Source organism: Chlorocebus sabaeus, chromosome 7, assembly GCF_047675955.1.
Source record: "Chlorocebus sabaeus isolate Y175 chromosome 7, mChlSab1.0.hap1, whole genome shotgun sequence".
Classification (NCBI taxonomy): Eukaryota; Metazoa; Chordata; class Mammalia; order Primates; family Cercopithecidae; genus Chlorocebus; species Chlorocebus sabaeus.
In genome coordinates this window covers 96,577,075-96,595,568 of record NC_132910.1, presented here as the reverse complement: position 1 = coordinate 96,595,568, position 18,494 = coordinate 96,577,075, and the positions used below count along the sequence as shown (strand labels likewise).

Sequence of the window (18,494 nt, the reverse complement as noted above, 5' to 3'; positions counted from 1 at the left end):
TGGAAGAGGAAATAAAGGTGCCAGTCCTCTTGAAAGCCCTGCCTTTGAAAACTCACTTTTTAACCCATGGTTTCTTGCCAAACCAATATTTGGGATATGGTGTTATGCAGTGTTTTGTTCTGCTGTGGATGTTACTGGTTTCCTTAACGGTAGAAATATCTCTGTGAATTAGGTCTTGACAAGTAAAAACCTTTTCCATCGGCCTTTACTGTTGTTAGGTATGTATGCGCTATTTTTGTTTTTTTTGTTTGTTTGTTTGTTTGTTTGAGGTAGGGTCTCTCGCTGTCGCCCATGCTGAAATGCAGTGGCCTTAACCTCCTGGGCTCAAGCAATTCCCATCCCGTCCCATCCCATCCTATCCCATCCCCACTCCGCCCCAGCCTCAGCCTTCTGAGTAACTGGGCCTACAAGCACACACCACCACACCTGGCTAATTTTGTAGAGACAGGGTTTCGCCATGTTGCCCAGGCTGGTCTGCAACTCCTAGCTCAAGCAATCCTCCCACCTTGGTCTCCCAAAGTGCTGGGATTACAGGCTATGTGTGCTTTGAAAATGACAAATGTGAAAATCTCTAGACATTTTACCTGACATTGTCTCCTGTAAGACTAGAATGTGACCACATTTTCAGCTCAGAAGACACCAACAGGACCTTGAGGCAAATTTACACGCTGAAAAAGCAGCCATACACTGTTGAAATCAGAATGTGGTAGCCTTCCAACTGGAGAAGGAGGATTTGTGAATTCCCATATTAATATTAAATGCAAAAATCTTTGTTCATGCAACATTAAGGTTATAAATGTTCACATGCCGAAATTGGGAAATAGCAGAAAATAAGATTCTCATGGTGACATCTGTTGTCTGCTCTAGTACATGTTCCGTAATATAGTGTATGGTTAAAGACCGATTCGTTCTGCAAAGCCTTTGGTATGTAGTGTGATTAAGAACCTGAACTTCAGCATGTGGGGAGGCAGGGGGATGAGGTGAAGAGGGAGCTGAGCTGAGACTGACATCCCCCCAGTCAGAATTTTGCTGGAAGACCTTAGGCAAGCAATTAGCTTATCTACATCTCATAGAAGCAATACTATGCCTTCTTCCAGTTCTCCCTAATTCACCAAAGATGAGGCAAAGATTCTGCTGAGGGAAGGTCTCCAAAGACCTTTTGAGGTTGAACTTTTACCATCAAAGTTAGAGGTAACAACTTTCTGTTATAGGGTAGGAAAGTGTGATGTTTAATACTGAGTGTCAACTTGATTGGATTGAAGGATGCAAAGTATTGATCCTGGGTGTGCCTGTGTGGGTGTTGCCAAAGGAGATTAACATTTGAGTCGGTGGGCTGGGGAATGCAGACCCACCCCTAATCTGGTGGGCACAATCTAATCAGCTGCCAGTAAATATAAAGCAGGCAGAAAAACGTGAAAAGGCAAGACTGGCCTAGCCTTCCAGCCTACATCTTTCTCCCATGCTGGATGCTTCCTGCCCTTGAACATCAGACTCCAGGTTCTTCAGTTTTGAGACTCAGACTGGCTCTCCTTGCTCCTCAAGCTTGCAGACAGCCTATTGTGGAACTTGTGATAGTGTAATTTAATACTTAGTAAACTCCTCTTTTTATATATATATAGATACACACACACACACACACACACATATACACACACTATTAGTTCTGTCACTCTAGGGAACCCTAAGGGTGCAGTATGCACAGGCTGGGACTTCTCAGCCTTGTCTGTGTGGAAGTTATTGACATTAAATTACATATGTATGCATCTATGCATGTTTTCTCTTGCCTATAGCTAGTGGAATTTTAAACAAATCCACAAATATTTATTGTCTATTATATTTAAGATCTATGTAAAGAGAGGGTAGGAAGAGATGCTTTTTAAAGGTGGCCAAGTCGTAATGCATGAGAAAAATCAATACCCAAACAGCCTACAGTAATACAGGGCACATAACTAGAATGTATTGCATTTCCACTCAGGAGTAAGGTAGTCCTGCCATATTTTCCAGTTTATTATTTGATCTTTCTCTAGTGTTATTTGTAGCCAAAATTTTATATTGACCTTTTTATTTAATTTATTTGAATTCCTTTTCAATTTGAAAATTGAAATGGAAGGAAGACGTCTTTTTTAAATGTAGGTACTTTTTTTGCTCAACTACTTTGGAGTTGAATCATTGAATATTATCTGTTACTTAAAAATATCCCAAGCCAGGCGCAGTGGCTCAGACCTATAATCCCAGCACTTTGGGAGGCCAAGATGGACAGATTGCTTGAGCCCAGGAATTCGAGGTGGCAGTGAGCTATGACCGTGCCACTGCACTCCAGCCTGGGTGACAACGAGACCCTGTCTCTTAAAAAAAAAAAAAAAAAAATTATATGTCTATTCCTCGGCTGTTGGATATATATATTTCTGGTTTGTGGGCCAAAAGTCCGTTTCCCAATCCTGAAATGACAAATAGAAGTAGCTTAGATTTTTCATTTATTTATATTGACAGTAGTAATGCCATTTCTTTTTTTTCTTTTTTTTTTCCCTTGTGACAACTGAAAACAATAGAATGCCCTGACTTTCATATACAAATGCAATAGTTCAAACTCTGTCAATAGGATATGCATTTGGAGTAGGAGTAAATTTACATCAGACCTTCTACACTCTTAACTCCATTCCATTCTTCAACAGGAACATTGTGTTCACAGCAGCTAATGAGGTTGTATTTTGATCTGAGGCCATGAAATGCAGCAGCACTTGCCACCTAGGAAAGAGAAACATTTAACACATGGTATTGGCCTCCTTAGCACCAGGTCCAAAACGAGGTCACTATTTCAGAAATCTTGAGGCCAGAAGCTCAGCCTCAAGGCTATCAGCCTTTATCTACTTTGTCACAGAAAGTAGAGGTTTTTGCAAAAAGGAATGACATACCCCATGGACACAACTAGAGTTGTGTGCAGTGTAAGGAAAGCTGTAGAGTACATGCGCTTCCTAGTTGGGCATCCTGGGTTTAATCCTGGCTCTCCCTCTTACCAGCTATGTAAGAACAAGCTGATTTCTTAATCAATTCTGCGCCTTGATTTGTCTCATCTATAAAATAAGGATAATGAGACCAACCTTAATCTTTTGTTAAGAGGATTAAATGAAATTATGTAAGTAAAACCTGTAGCCTTAGCACAGTACCCAGAGTAAAATCAGTGCTAAATAAATCTTAGCTATTCACATGTATAATTCCTCTTTCAGCTACACCTAAATCCAAAGTTTTCTCAACCATTAAAGAAAGTATGTGTGTATTCAAATTATTGAGAATGATATAATAGAGATGGCCTATTTTATTTATATAAAAAAAATATGCCAACTATGCTACTTATTATTACTGGTAACTAATTATCAGTGCTGCCAGTCATTATGACATACATTCATAGGAAAATTCTAATAATCCCTTTCCTCCTCTCCTAGCTAACAAAGTGCTGTGGTCTAAATGTTTATGTCCCCCCATTTCAATTCATACATTAAATTCCTCATCCCTAAAGTGATGCTATTTAGAAGGTGGAGCCTTTGGGAAGTGCTTAGGTCTTGGGAGTGGAGCCCTCATGAGTAGGATTAGTGCCCCTCTAAAAGAGGCCCTTATAAAAGACCCCTTGCCTCTCCTGCCATCTGAGGGTAGAGTGAGAAGATGGCTGTCTGTGAGGAAGCAGGACCTCCCCAGACACTGATTCTGCCAGTGCCTTGATCTTGGACTTCTCGGCCTCCAGAACTGTGAGAAAAACATTTCTGTGGTTTATAAGCCATTCAGTGTTTTGTTATAGCAGCCTGAATGAACTAAGACACAAAGTATTTCCCAGTCCCGTGTCTGTGATTCCCCGCCTGAGGAAAAATGATTACATAAACCAACAAACAGGAATTCCCATCATATAAAAACATGTAACTCTGCCTAATCAAATAGGTAAGATTTCCGGATCAAAGAGAAAAAATATTTGTGACCACTGTTGCTTTAAAATGTTAAATGTGCCGTCAACTAACAAAAATGTCTAATGTGCTAAAACCCAAGGTCAGGAGAAAGGCAAAGTAGAATAGTTATATTTTCTGTTAATACAAAATTCAATAGGTTAGGAGCAGAGAAAGAGGAAGACTGAAAATTTGAAACTGGATGTCGTCACACAAGAATATTGCAGTGTCTGGGAGCTGATAAGGGCTTTAAGGAAATTTAGAAATCTTTAAAGGAATGGTTGATATGATCAAGGCTTGTCCATAAGAAAAGAAGACTAGAATAATTGAGAATACCAGTGGATTCCAATCTTAGTGAAGAGAACTGCAGAATCCCTAGAGGCTTACTTGAATAATATTTGGAAATGACTGTGACTTGAATTTTAAAAAGAAATATATTCAGTATTCTGTAGGTATGATGCATAGCACATTGCAAAATTTCAGGAGTAGATTAACATTAAAATTTTAGTATTTTAGAAAGTCTGGATTTACTTTCTAAACTCAGAGTATTTCTAGAATATTAGAGTATTTTAGAATCGTTAAATTTTTAATTATAGTGATCTACTCTTTTCATTTATTCCTTTCCTCATTTACTCAGTAAATATTAATATATATTGAAAACCCAGTTCAACAACAAACAAGAGAAAAGAGGAAATTCTTGTATTTGCCCAATGAAAATGTTTTTCCTCAAGGTGTTCTTATATGTGCCCATACTTTATAGTAAATTACAGAAGATAACTTTTGGATTTAAAGATGTGCTATCACCTAATACAGTCTTTAGGTAGCTCTGCACTTGAATGCCTGTGATTTTTCTTCACTGGGAAAAGTTGAAAGAACAGACTATAAGGGTCTCATTCTGGAGCAAGTGAAAGCTGACCTGAAATAAGTTTTATGATTAAAATTTACATAATTGGTGCTCGGATTTTTCATATGCAGCAACTCACTAGATGTAAAGATGTAAAGAAGAGGCCAAAGAGGCTTTGGGTAACAGAAATGAGGCAGAGCTTCCAAATTCCACCATTCTCTCTCCAGGCAGGCCCTGGGGGAAGCATTTAGGTTGCCTCAATAAAGCTTTCTTTAGATTTATGTGATCGCGGATGCTTCTTCTTTATGGTTGGTGAATTTACAGCGGAACAAATCGAGATTGTAACAGACAGAAGATCTGTCTCTGGTGAAATAAATTAGAACCATTAGATTTTCCTCTTTGGTCTTGTAGTATAATGTAATAAATGGCTGAGAGTATGGGCTTTGTAGTCAGACAGATTTGGGTTTGGGAAAGGCTATCACTTACCAGCTAGATGACCTTGAGTTTAGCCACCCTGAGCTTGATACTGTTTTTGTTTTCTTGTTTTGTTTTGTTGTGAAATAAGAATGGTAATCATAGTGTCTTAATACATAGTGCTGCTATAAGGTTAAATATTAAACATATGTGTAAAATGCACCATATAGTGACTAATGCAGTGGTCAGTCCTCCATAAATATAAGCTATTGTTTTAATTATGTATGGTCTTAATATACTGTTAACAAACTCCAATATTGTTTTGCATAATAGAGATAAATTGCCAAAATTGGATGAAACTATACACTTTAAGTCTTTATTTGTTGGAATCATGTTCATCTTAACCACAGAGACTTAACCAATTATGGATTTGTTTTCTCCCATAATAAAGAATTCAGAAATAGGCAATGTAAGACTGGTATAGCTATTTGAGGAAAACGTCAAGGACCCACCATTTTATTTTCTGCTCCTCCGTCGTTATCGATAGCCTTCATCTTCATGATTGAAAGAGAGCGGCGGTACCTCCAGACAGCCAAGAAGGAGGAGGCAGAGTGAAGGGCAAAAGTCTTTATAGGAACTACCACCTATATCTCATTGTCCAGAACTGTGTTCCATGACCAGCCTTTAATAGCAATGGAAGCTAGTAAGGAAGGTATGTTTTTAACTGGGCACATTGCCACCTTGAAACAAAACAAAAACCCGCATAGTTCTGTTAGACGTTGAGTAAATAAACATCAGTTTCTGCCACAAAGCCAAACAAACTAACAAAAAAGACATAATTTTCAGGCCTGATTATTTTTCTAACAAAGATTTATAAATGGCCTGAACATTGGGACATTCTGAGGGCATTTGCTAAGACCTTAAATTCTACCATCATCATTAAGAAGAGAAGTGGTCACTGGTCTGTGTAATGGGCAGGATAATAACCAGGTCCTTTAGACATGATTCCTGAATCAATATTGTCAGTTTGCTTCCATGTTGTAATATAAAATTAGGTTTACGTTCAGTACAACAGTCCTGATCTTGGTGATGTGATTATGTCATTTATTCAATAAGGTTTTATAGAGGATCCCACTAATCTTGGAAATACAAGTACAGGGAAAACATAGAAGCAATATTCAACTTTTCATATGTGGATTTTGTAAAGGATTCAGTTATATAGTTTTTTTAAAAAAATAAATATTGTTATAATGGCAGACATCAATTGGCCTAGATTCTGGCAGTGACTATCTACATTTGGAGGCTTAGAGAAGGTCCCGATGGTGCTCAAGTTCTATGTGATCAGCCTCACTGGAATTAGGGGCACCTAGTACTAGCCATTTCTGTTACCCAAGGAATCAAGGTCCAGTTTTCTACTATTGATTTAAAATGACCTGCATAAAGAACCAGATATGGAAAACACAGTTATTTATGATACAAATCAATCAGTAAGTATTTTTTAAGCTGTTACCTAGCACTAAGCAAAAAAAAAAAAAAAAAGGTCACTCAGTTTTCCTGGGATGATTTTTCAGAAGCAGCTGTTTACTGAGCAGTTGGCATTGATTACATATGGCTTAGAGGAACAGGCAGACTGTGGGTCTGTCTCTGCTCTCCCAGAGTCACTAGGCAGATTACCTGGGGTAGTTACTCAGGTTCTCTAGGCCTCAGTTTTCTTATATGTAAAACAGCAACTTTGAAAAAAAAAAAAAGATTGTTAAGATTCCTCCTTGATCTTGGGTTTGGGGCAGGATAGAGATTTAATTACTGTGGAAACTGTTACTTGACCCCGTGCAAGATGTGGGGTGCCCTGGGGTCTGAGAAGTTCTGGAGTGACAGGCTTCCTTTTTTGTCCTCCTGAAAATGAAGGAGTTGGATTGGAAGTATCAGAGTCCTCTACTTGATCTAATGCTCTGTCAAACAGAGTTTGACAGAACTGTCACCTGAATGCTATCAGATGGGTTTAATTAATAAAAATTTTTGGAGACATGCTTGATGGGTGTCATCTTCCCAGGGCCTGTGCATGGACCCTCTGAAAGTAGTAATGCAAAATTCTACTTTTACTAAGTTTGTTAAGTATTGAAGGTTGAAATGAGCCCAAAGATCAAGGCTGTTAACTCTTTTACATCTAAGAATCTCCACCCAGTGTTTCTAACTGAGCACAGATTGACAAAAACTATTTCTTTTTTCTTTTCTTTTTTTTTCTTTTATTTTTTGAGACAGAGCCTTTCTCTGTCACCCAGGCTGGAGTGCAATGGCATGGTCTTAGTTCACTGCAATCTCTGCCTCCGGGTTCAAGCGATTCTCCTGCCTCAGCCTCCCGAGCAGCTGGGACTACAGGCACACGCCACCACACTCAGCTAATTTTTGTATTTTTTGTAGAGACGGGGTTTCACAGTGTTGGCCAGGCTGGTCTCAAACTCCTGACCGTGTGATCCACACGCCTTGGCCTCCCAAAGTGCTTGTATTACAGGCCTGAGCCACTGCCCGCGGCCGACAAAAACTGTTTCTCAATTCTTCTATCTTAGCAGTTCATTGAGGCAACACCTTGACCTGCAAAAAAGCCTGTTTTTGGGTGAGTGTAATGGTACTTAAAGGGGAAGCTGGTTCCACCAAGACCTGCAGAGAGGTGGTCATAGGGAGCCTAGTAAGTCTGTTAGGACTGGCATGAGCAACACTTCTGGCATCTTGTGCAGGGTCACTAGTAGTAAATGAAATGATGGGATAGGTCACCAGTGCCAGCCATCTGCACTGTGGCTGTTGTTCCAGTACAGCTGTGACACTGCAAGATAGATCCTCTGAGCTGGAAATTCTAAAACGGTAGGTTGGCAAGTAACCCTAAATTGAAATGACTCTGAAAAAATAAAAAAGGGATATAGATGAGCTGCAAGCACTGGAACAAAGATATTAACCCCCGAAGAGTCATAAACCACAGCTGACTCTTAGCTTCACAAGCAGCCCTCAGAAGGTGGTAGCTTGTTTTAAGCAGAGGCCATGCAGAACCCATGAAACCAAAGGACAGAGCCAGTAGGGCTAGAGTCTGACCAGAAAGTTCCATGCCCTCTGCTTTCTGCCTGGAAAATGACCTGGTAGGTTTTAACCTATCCAAGACTACAGAGGATTTCAGAATTTCAGTTTGAGATATGCCTCAAAACAAAACATTCCAGCCTTGATCATGAAAGAAAGAAGTGATCAAAATACCACATGTCACAATGGAAAACCCAAGCGGCCCCAGAGCCTCTTCTTCAGTAATGAGATTTAGTTGATCTGAACAGTTATTTATGCATTGAGGTCATATTTTGGCCAATCTTTTGCTTACAGCTGTCGCCAAATAAAGCCTTCTGTCTTAGCATTTCTTTTACCAAAATCAGGTTGAGAGATGGTTCTTCGAGAGGGCTGTTTTGTCAGAGAATACAGGGATCTTTTCACATGGTAAAATGTGCCCACAAAGCCAAACAATACACCAAATATAGGGTCAAATTATGTTAAAATTGAAAGGAAGCAAACTAAAGTCCTTTCCTTTGTCCCTGTTGTTTTTTGAGGTTTTGCTTATTTGTGTGTTTGTTTAATTTTACCAAAAATGCTCCCCAATGGCAATGAAAGGTTCAAGGGAACTTTCTTCAGTAATACCATGTTTACCTCAGAGAGGACTGGCTTTTAGGACTTCCCTATTTGATCTTCCTCTCATTCCTTCTTTATTCTAAGTTTTGACATATTAGGGTTTCTGACATCTCTGTGCCTGGAAATATTCTAGGCTTACACTTTTAAGAAGAGAAATGGAGAAAAGTGCTAGTGTCTGTGGATTGTTGCTAAATCTGCACATGTCCATGTGTAACCAAGAGTATTAAACTCAGAGCCAAAGAACAGGAAGAGAAGAAAAATCCCTCCTTTGTTTGTTTGTAGACTTTGGCATTGATTTCATATGGCTTGGAGGAGCTTGAATGACACCGTGGGTCTGTCTCTGCTCTCCCAGAGTCACTAGCCAGGTTACCTGGGGTAATTACTTAGGTTCTCTTGGCCTCAGTTCCCTAATATATAAAACAGAAAACATTGAACAAGATGATCGTTCAGGTTCCTCCTTGAACTAAGATTTGGGGCAGGATAGAGACTTAGTTACTGTGGAAACTGTTGCCCAACCTTGTGCAAGTTGTGGGTTACTCTGGGGTTGGAGAAGTCCTGGAATATAATGCTTCATTTTTATCCTCCTGAAAATGAACAAATTGGATCTGAAGATAACTGAGTGCTCTACTTGATATAATGTTTTGTCAAGCAGATTTTGATAGAATTCCCTCCTGAATTCTACGAAATGTGTTTAATTAAGGAAAATTTTTGGAGACATACTGTATGGGTTTCATCTTCCCAGGACCTATGCATGAAATGAGACATGTCCCCTTGAATAACTAGGTTATAAGAAGCATAGTTTGCTGTATTGTATTTTGACCAACTAGTCCTCATCATTATGGATGACAGACCTCAGTTCACCATTAATAGGAAGAGCTGACAGCCTTGTTTTCGGATTGCTAAGATGGGATTGTTCTCCTTACACTGTGTTCCTATTTTTCCAGCTGTACTATAAGGACAAAAGTGCTTAATCCTATACACCTGTTTGCTTCATTTAAAACAAAAACCTACATAAGGAAGAGGAAAAGCCCAAATGGCATTCAAGGCAAACATCATAGGTGGAAAAGTGGAGAAAAAACATCTGATCACATAATACCAAGTAGCCAGGAATTTCTGGAAGCAATTTATGGTTATCCCAGGGATCAGAACATAAGAGTGTGAAAAGAAATAAAACGCTTTATAAGAGACAAAATCCTATGAGACTCCATACAAAAAAAGAGGTTACCATTAGACAAGAATTTCTAAAAGAAATGAAGAGAATCTTAAGTATATATTCAAGCTACTTAAAATAATGAAACAAATGCTAAGGGATATGGGAATCAAGATGAAGAGTAGCAAAAATTTAAAAATAGTACCCATATTCCAAGCTGTTTTGTGACTTCGGAACTAACTTAAAAGCAGTTATTGATATGTGCACTTTTCTGTTACATATATTATGCTTCATAAAAAGTTTTTTTAAAGGAAATTCCTGAGTAATCTAAAAGAAGCTTTTAAGGTTTTTCTTTCCCAACAGAAGAAGATAATTAAGATGGAAATGTGTTCAGCTGGCTGTACACTTGTTGCTGTTGATAATTAATGTGGAGAGTTCTTCACAGGATGGGGGATTTTGGGAATTAAAGCCTGTCAAAAGGTGGAACCTAATGTTCAAAGTCCTAAGACCAAGAGGAACCATAGGAAGGGCCTTCAGTTAAGAATGTTACAAGTAACAGAAAACCCAACCAACGGTGGCTGAAACAAACAGGGACTTATTTCCCTCACGAAACAAGAAGTCCAGAAGTGGGTGGTTGCTGGTGTTCATTCAGCTACTGAGAAATGTCACAGAGGACTGTATTAGTCAGTTCCTGCAGTGCTATCAAGAAATACCTGAGACTGGGTAATTTATAAAGAAAGGGGTTGAATTGGCTTACAGTTCCATAGGCTGTACAGGAAGCATGATGCTGGCATCTGCTTGGCTTCTGGGGAGGCCTCAGGAAGCTTCCAGTCATAGTGGAAGGTGAAGGGGAAGCAGGCACATGTTACATGGCCAGAGCAGTAGGAATAGAGAAGGGGAAGGTGCTGCACACTTTTAAACAACCAGATCTTGTGAGAACTCACTCACTATCATGAGAACAGCACCAGAAAGACCATGCTAAACCATTCATGAGAACTCCACCCCCAATGACCCAGTCACCTCCCACCAAGCCCCACCTCCAATACTGGGAATTACAATTTGACATGAGATTTGGGCAGGGACACAGAACCAAACCATATCAAGGACCTATACTTTTCCCATCTTTCCCTTTCTCCATCCTTGGCAGTTGGCTTTTGTCTTCATGCCTCATATTCACAAAATGGCTGCCAGAGTCCTAACCATTTCTTCTGTGATCAAGGCTGGAAAAGAGAAGGGGGCAATACTAGTCATATCCTTCATTTTAACAGAACCGCAAAAGCCTTCTCAGAACTTTGGCACATGGCTACCCCAGCTGCTTCCATGGCTGGAGAAGTCAGGGGATAAGGAAAGTTGACAATGACTGTTGGGTTAACTGACAAATAGCAACTGCCAGAGTTCATCATAAAGGGAATCATCTTGTGGCTTGATGCTATTGGGAAGAGGTAAGAATTTAGAGCCTTTGGAAGTATGGCTCAGGACTGCAAACATTTCCACTAATAGAATCATGAAAGCAGTTAGTGAATTGAGTTAAAACAGTAATTCAAAAGGCAGGTAGCCTGATTTTTCATTCTGAATTGGCCATAGGCCTTAATGAATGCTACTAAATTATTAGTCTTTTGCTCTATAAAATAAGAATAATGTCTATTCTCTGCCTCACTTGGACCCTTTTATTCAGTCATTCATTTACTCAACAAATATATACTAAGCACCTCTTATGTAGCAGAGATTGTGCTAATGCTGAGGATACACAAATAAATAATGCAGAACCCTTCCCCCAGGGGAGGGAGGCCAGGGGACGTGTTGAGTGAGCACTGCTTCACGTTGGACTATACTGGGTGTTTTATATGCATATATATATATATATATATGGCTTATAGAAGATATGTAAACAAGTGATATAACAGGTAAAGTGGTACAATGGAAATATTCATAAAAGTGCCCTGGGACAGAGCAGGGGAAATGACTAACTCTTCCTTGGGAATTGGGCAGGGCTTCACCGAGGAGATGAAATCTGAGATGGGGCTTCAAATTGAGTCTGAGTTTATTGTACAGAAGTAGTTGTGGGGAGTAGCTGTTGGTGGAGGAACAGTTGATTCAAAAGCAATGACACTTAAAAGGGAATTGTTTGTTCCTGAAAAGTCAAGCAGTCTACTTTGCCAAGCATTTGGGTGGTGGGAGGTGGCCAGAGCCAGGCCATGAAGGACTCAGAAGCCAGAAGTTTGGCCTTGAGGAGCCGTTGGCATACAGAACAAGACATGATGAGATTTGTGCTTTCATCATTTTCTAACACCAGTGGAAGGAATCAGACAGTTCATGATGCTTCAACTTCTTGAGTACATGACTGATACTTGAAGGATTTATTAAGATGCTTATCTATTTTTAATTGCATCTACTTGTTTGGTATTTGACCCAATTCATTCATTCTTGTTATGAATGTATTAAGAGACCCTGCACCCTCTTGACCTCTCCTTATAATTATTACCATTATCGTTCTTGGAAGCACTGTTTTTATTATACACTGAAATTCACTGCACAGCTGAAATGCCCACTGCTTGGACTCAAGGACAGCCATCTAAGAGTAGTTCTTGTTCTCAGAAGTTCAACTCCCTTTTTTTAATTCTCTTCCCCTTGAGAGGTTTTTAGTCACACATTTCTACTTTAATAAGAGCAACTCTTCTCCCTAAGGCCCCAAGTGCTATGTTTTAACAAACACAGATAAATCAATTCATGTGCTTTATCAGTGTTGGGATTGCTGGCAGGTGCCTCACAGCGAACATTATTGCAGTTTCACCATCATTTCCCCTCCTCCGCTTTCCAGACATACATTCATATTTGTTTCTTCTTCGCTTAGATTACCCTATCTGGCAAATCATTCAAATGAAAATTGATCCTGTTGATTTATCCACATACAGGTGGAAGCCTGTATTGGGAAGCAGTTTTAACCAAATTGTGTGAAATAAAGTTCTTTCTTCTGATGTTATCTCTGACTCGTGTTGTGAGCATTTTCATCTGCTTAGATTGTGAGAAGTTCTTACCACCATTCAATTATCACCACATGGTGTCCAGTTCTAAATGCAGCACTGTGCTTTAAGGAGATTTGCAATGATTTACTGAGGTAAAAGACAAGATATTAACTTAGTGTATCATTTGTCTTCATCTTCAAAGTGAGGTGAAAGGCCTATCAGTGGCCCATTCAAGTGTCCTTTTAGAATTGTCTCCTTCCCTCTTCCTGGTGTTCTGTCACCTATTTTATGACATTATCATAGAAGGAATGTTTATATAATCTGGTACAGTTCCACAAGAAGAAACATGAATTAGGATTAAAGGTAATCCTAGGGATAAGAATGAGAAAATAAAAACTCTTTAAGATGATTAGAGAATGTATTAAAGTCCATTTGTTTCGTTCATGGCTGTGAATTATGGGTGGACAACTTGTGGCACTCACTGTTTTCCCAAATATGAGACCTTTGGGGAAATTCTGGTTCATTCTTGCATTAGGGAATTTTCTGTGGTACAGTGTGCGGTAGTCATCACTGAGTCTCCTTAGCACAAATTCCTCATTAAGGATTTTGCTCAAACTGGAATGAAGAGCAAAGCTTTCTTCTTAAAGAGAATGAAAGTATATTTCCTTTCAAGGGATAGCACCATTTGTTTTCACATCAGAATCTGAGACTTACATTTTTTTTTTGAGACAGCGTCTCACTCTGTCACCCAGGCTGGAGTGCAGTGGTGTGATCTCAGCTCGCTGCAACCTCCGCCTCCCAGGTTCAAGCGATTCTCATGCCTCAGCCTCTGAAGTAGCTGGGATTACAGGCACCCGCCACGATGCCCAGCTAATCTTTGTATTTTTAGTAGAAACAAAGTTTCACCATGTTGGCCAGGCTGGTCTTGAACTTTGCAGCTCAAGTGATCTACTCGCCTTAGCCTCCCAAAATGCTGGGATTACAGGTGTGAGTGACCAAGCCCAGCCTACAATCCTTTATTTACTGTCTTGTGGCAAGAGCCTACGTTTCTGGAATTTTAACATGCAAGTCAGTCAACTCATTCAACAAGTATTTATTGAGTATCTGCTGTATACTGGGCACAGTGCTGTCAACTGATTAGAGGGTTAGTTGGCTGGTCTTCAGTGATGAAAGAGAGAAAATACTGAAGATTTGACGGGGGTCGGAATCCACTTGCCACCACAGCTTTCAAGAATGGCCTTCTTAGAGACAGGAAATGAGCATGAAAACCAGTTCCGGAGACTCATTTGCAGTTACTAGCCACGTTCTTCAGAGGGAAGGCTCTGCCGAAATCCTGAATGTTGACTAACAGAAAATGTATTCTTGTTGCCTTATTTCTCATGATGCTTTGTTCTTTTGACCCAGAAACAGAAAAGATAGTCCTAGAGGCAGGGAATGGATTACCATCCTGGAAATTCAATGACCAACTTTTTCCCTGTGACGTGTGTGGGAAAGTGTTTGGCCGACAGCAGACCTTGTCCCGACACCTGTCGCTGCACACAGGTGAGTGAGTGGGGCCTGGGCTGTCAGCCCTCCATGCTCCATCACCAACTTCTTTACTCTCCAGAAGCTGAGTTTCTCTAAGAGAGGCGTTACAGGAAGCGCTGGGAATGTGTTTATCCTGACATTTTCAAGCCGTTTTGCCTGGCATGTTTAAAGAAGACCTTGGAAAGGCTTTTTTATTTGTATTGAAAGGGTTCATTGAGTTCCAAGTAGGACTGATGAGAAAATATACACAATTTAGGTTTATTCCGGTAAAATTCCTAAACTCTGTAAAAAAAAAAATGTATTGAGCTCATCCTGAGAGTGCAGGACAGGGGGACACACTCCATCTTACTGGTTTTATCTTATTGTGATGGGTGAGAGCAGCTGGGGAAAAGGCACCTCGGTGGAGAAACAGCTTCTGCCTTTATTTACATGTAATTGTGGAGAAATATGGTTGGTTCTGAGAGTTGGGAAAGGGAAGGGAACCAAGTTAACAAGGAGGAATAAATAGTAACTTAGTCCACACAGCAAAAATAATTGAAGACAAAAAGACATAAGGTAAAATCAGTAGTAAACATAAAGCAAGATGGAAATAATAAAATCAAACATTTCCATTTTTACATTGAAATCAGGTTTTTAAGTTATCCAGATGTATCTTCTTTACAGGGAACACAAAAACAAAATGATAAAGAAAAGTTCAAAATAAAGGTTTCGTACATCACACAAAACTTAAAAAGCAAGACAGGAACTATTAATAGGACAAGATTAATTTTGTCTTTTTTTTCCTCCCCAGACAGGGTCTTGCTCTGACACCCAGGCTGGAGTGCAATGGCTCCATCCCAGCTCACTGCAACCTCTGCCTCCCAGGTTCAAGTGATCCTTCCATCTCAGCTTTCTGAGTAGCTGGGACTACAGGTGCACGCTGCCACTATGCCTAGCTAATTTTTTAAAAAAAGGTTTTTGTTGTTGGGCACGGTGGTTCACACCTATAATCCCAACACTTTAGGAGGCCAAGGTGGGTGGATCACCTGAGGTCAGGAGTTTGAGACCAGCCTGGCCAAAGTGGTGAAACCCCATCTCTACTAAAAATACAAAAATTAGCCGGGTGTGGTGGCGTGCGCTTGTAATCCCAGCTACTCAGGAGGCTGAGGCAGGAGAATCGCTTGAACCCGGGAGGTGGAGGTTGCAGTGAGCCAAGATCGCACCACTGCACTCCAACCTGAGTGACAAGAGTGAAACTCAGTCTCAAAAACAACAAAAAGTTTTTTGTAGAAACGGGGTTTCACCATGCTGCCCAGACTGGTGTCTTTTCTTAAAAATATTTTTAATATTTTTCATCTTAAATTCCACTAAAGACAAAATTTAGTTATATACTTAGCCACAAAGAATACTTTAACATGTTCAAAAAAGTGGAGTTGTATAAGGTCACATTCTCTGAGCATACTTAAATGAAATTTTAAATAAGTAAGGGTCAATAAAACGTCCTGCCTAATTGGACCAAAGAAAAAGGGAGAAAATAAAAATTCAAATAACAGACATCTAAAAGGAATGAAACAGAGAACACTTCATACGTAAATCTGGAGCAAACAGCAAGAGCTCTAGTCAGAGGAAATTTATAGACGTAAACATTTTAATTAGAGAAAGACAAAAATAGAGGAACTTAACAGTCATCTTAAGGAATTGATGAAACAACAAAGTCTAGAAAGAAGATGGCCATAAAATAGATAAATCCTTTTAAGCCTGATTAAGAAAATGAAGCAAAAATACTGAAAGTTAGGAATGAAAAAGGAAGCCTAATCATCAGTGTGGAAGATGTTAAAGAATTACTGGAGAATAATGAAGCTCTAAGAAAAAAAGCTGAACACTGAGATAACATAGATCATTTAAACAGAATGACTAAAATTGACCCAAAGTAGGGGGACGGGGAGACTTGAATCAATCAGTTCCCAAAGGGAAATTTGGAAAAATTATGAAGGACGTATCATTAATAAAGGCATCAGGTCCAGAAGTTTTCCCTGGTGAGTTCCTTCTAACCTTTTGAGAAGAGGAAATTCCGACATTGTTAAACCTTTCCAAATGATAGAAAAAGATTTAAAAAGCTCCACAGTTTCACTTTGTGGAGGATGCATAACCTTAATAACAAAACTTACCAACCTCACTTATGCATACAAATGCAAAACTTCTAAAGAAAGGACACATTTTATCTGGATGGTAGGGCTCTTTCCCTGACTGACCCTGCGGAGCCCAGATGCCAGCCCTTCAAGATGTTGGGGACCACCTATAATAATATAATAATGGTCTCATATTTTGTAGAGAATAACTTTTTTTCCATGTTCTTCTCTGTGAACTAAAGAAGACAGGTATTTTCTTTAAGCCGGGCTCAGTAATACCAAGTAAGCATCAAGGATAGAACACTGGAGTTGTTCTTTCCTTCATCTTCTGCTCTTACCTTTATCTGTATGATGAAAGCAAAGCCTGCTCCTTTTACTTTAATTTGCTTGATTAATCAGACGCATTCAGAATGCCACTCTGGAAATGATACTGAAACATTTGTCAGTTTTATGAGAGGGTTTCCATTAAGAAATTAATTGAAATTCTTTATTTTATTTATGTAAAATGAAATTTCCAATTAAGTTATTTCACACAGCATTTTTTTCCCTTAATTTCATTAGTTTTTTTTTTTTTTTTTTTTATTTCTTGGCTGACCCAAGCCAGGAGCTTAGGGAAAATGATGAGGCCTCTTTTACACTGCAGTCCTGCAAATGCTGTGTTTCATTCCCCCTCCCCTGCTTAGCACCCACCCACTACTGAAACATGGGGTGCACACACACACAAACTTGTTCACGCACAAAATATTATTTTGGCCTGTATGGGGCTTACCTTATCAGGAAAAGGGGCTGTGGGTGTCCAGGAAAAAAAAAAGGGGGGGGCAGGTTATCTATTCTAGTTGCCCTGGGACTTTTTCTTTCTTTTTTTTGTTTTGTTTTGTTTTGTTTGAGACAAGGTTTACCTCTGTCACCCAGGCAAGAGTGCAGTGATGTGATCATGGTTCACTGTAACTTTGACCTCCTGGGCTCAAGCAATCTTCCCACCTCCTCCTCCGAAATAGCTGGGACTACAGGCCTGTGCCACCACGCCTGGCTAATTTTTAAAAATTTTTTGTAGAGACGGAGTCTAGCTGTGATGCCCGGGCTGGTCTCGAGCTCCTGTCGTTAAGGGATCTTTCTGCCTCCGCCTCCCAAAGTGCTAGAATTACAGGTGTGAGCCACAGTGCCCAGCCGGAGATATTTAAAAGTACTAATACAGGAGTGACCTGCTAGGTAAAAACTTTTAGATACTTAGAATTCCAAGGCATTACCATTGTTGCCATCTGAGATGTGACTTGAACCATTCTTTCCTTTATACCTTTAAGTGATTCTTACAAGGTGTTGGGACTTCCTTTTTGAAAACGATTTGGGCTTTTTCCTGTTCCTTCTCCCCCAGAGGAAAGAAAATACAAATGCCACTTGTGCCCCTATGCTGCTAAGTGCCGTGCAAATCTGAACCAGCACTTGACTGTCCATTCCGTGAAGCTGGTGAGTACAGACACCGAGGACATTGTCAGCGCCGTCACCTCTGAAGGCAGTGACGGGAAGAAACATCCTTATTATTACAGGTGAGTTGCAGATGGAACATGCTAGTCTGCCTTTCTCAGACTCTTGGCTTCAACATTTCCTACCTGTCTGCTGTGGGCATACATCACGAGGCTCCTTTTCTGAGTCATAGCCTGGCCTTCATTTGAGTCATTTCTTTGCTTAGATTGAGCCCTGCAGTTGCACAGACTCCTCTCTTGGCTTGGGTGCCCCTGGTAGTATTAATTGAAAGAGAAATGGTCTTAGAGGTGGCTCTCTGGGGTGGAGCTCCAGACAGTGACTGGGCTCTGGGGAGGATGAATTTTTAGGTCTGTTCAGCTCAGAAGCTCCAACCTTTGTAACGGAGTGTGTTGCTGCTCCCTAAGAATTGTTTAAAAAAAA

At 39.9% G+C, this 18,494-nt stretch overlaps 1 protein-coding gene across 8 annotated transcripts in view; it reads left to right on the top strand.

Annotated features, from left to right (window-relative positions):
* Positions 1 to 18,494, top strand: part of ZNF827 (zinc finger protein 827) — a 174,463-nt gene that overhangs the window by 138,132 nt on the left and 17,837 nt on the right. For all 8 annotated transcript variants that reach the window (XM_037992635.2, XM_037992650.2, XM_037992646.2 and 5 more), the window contains exons 9-10: positions 14,362 to 14,499; positions 17,965 to 18,136. In XM_037992635.2, coding sequence (XP_037848563.2) covers positions 14,362 to 14,499; positions 17,965 to 18,136 — 310 coding nt within the window. The remainder of the gene's footprint in view (positions 1 to 14,361; positions 14,500 to 17,964; positions 18,137 to 18,494) is intronic.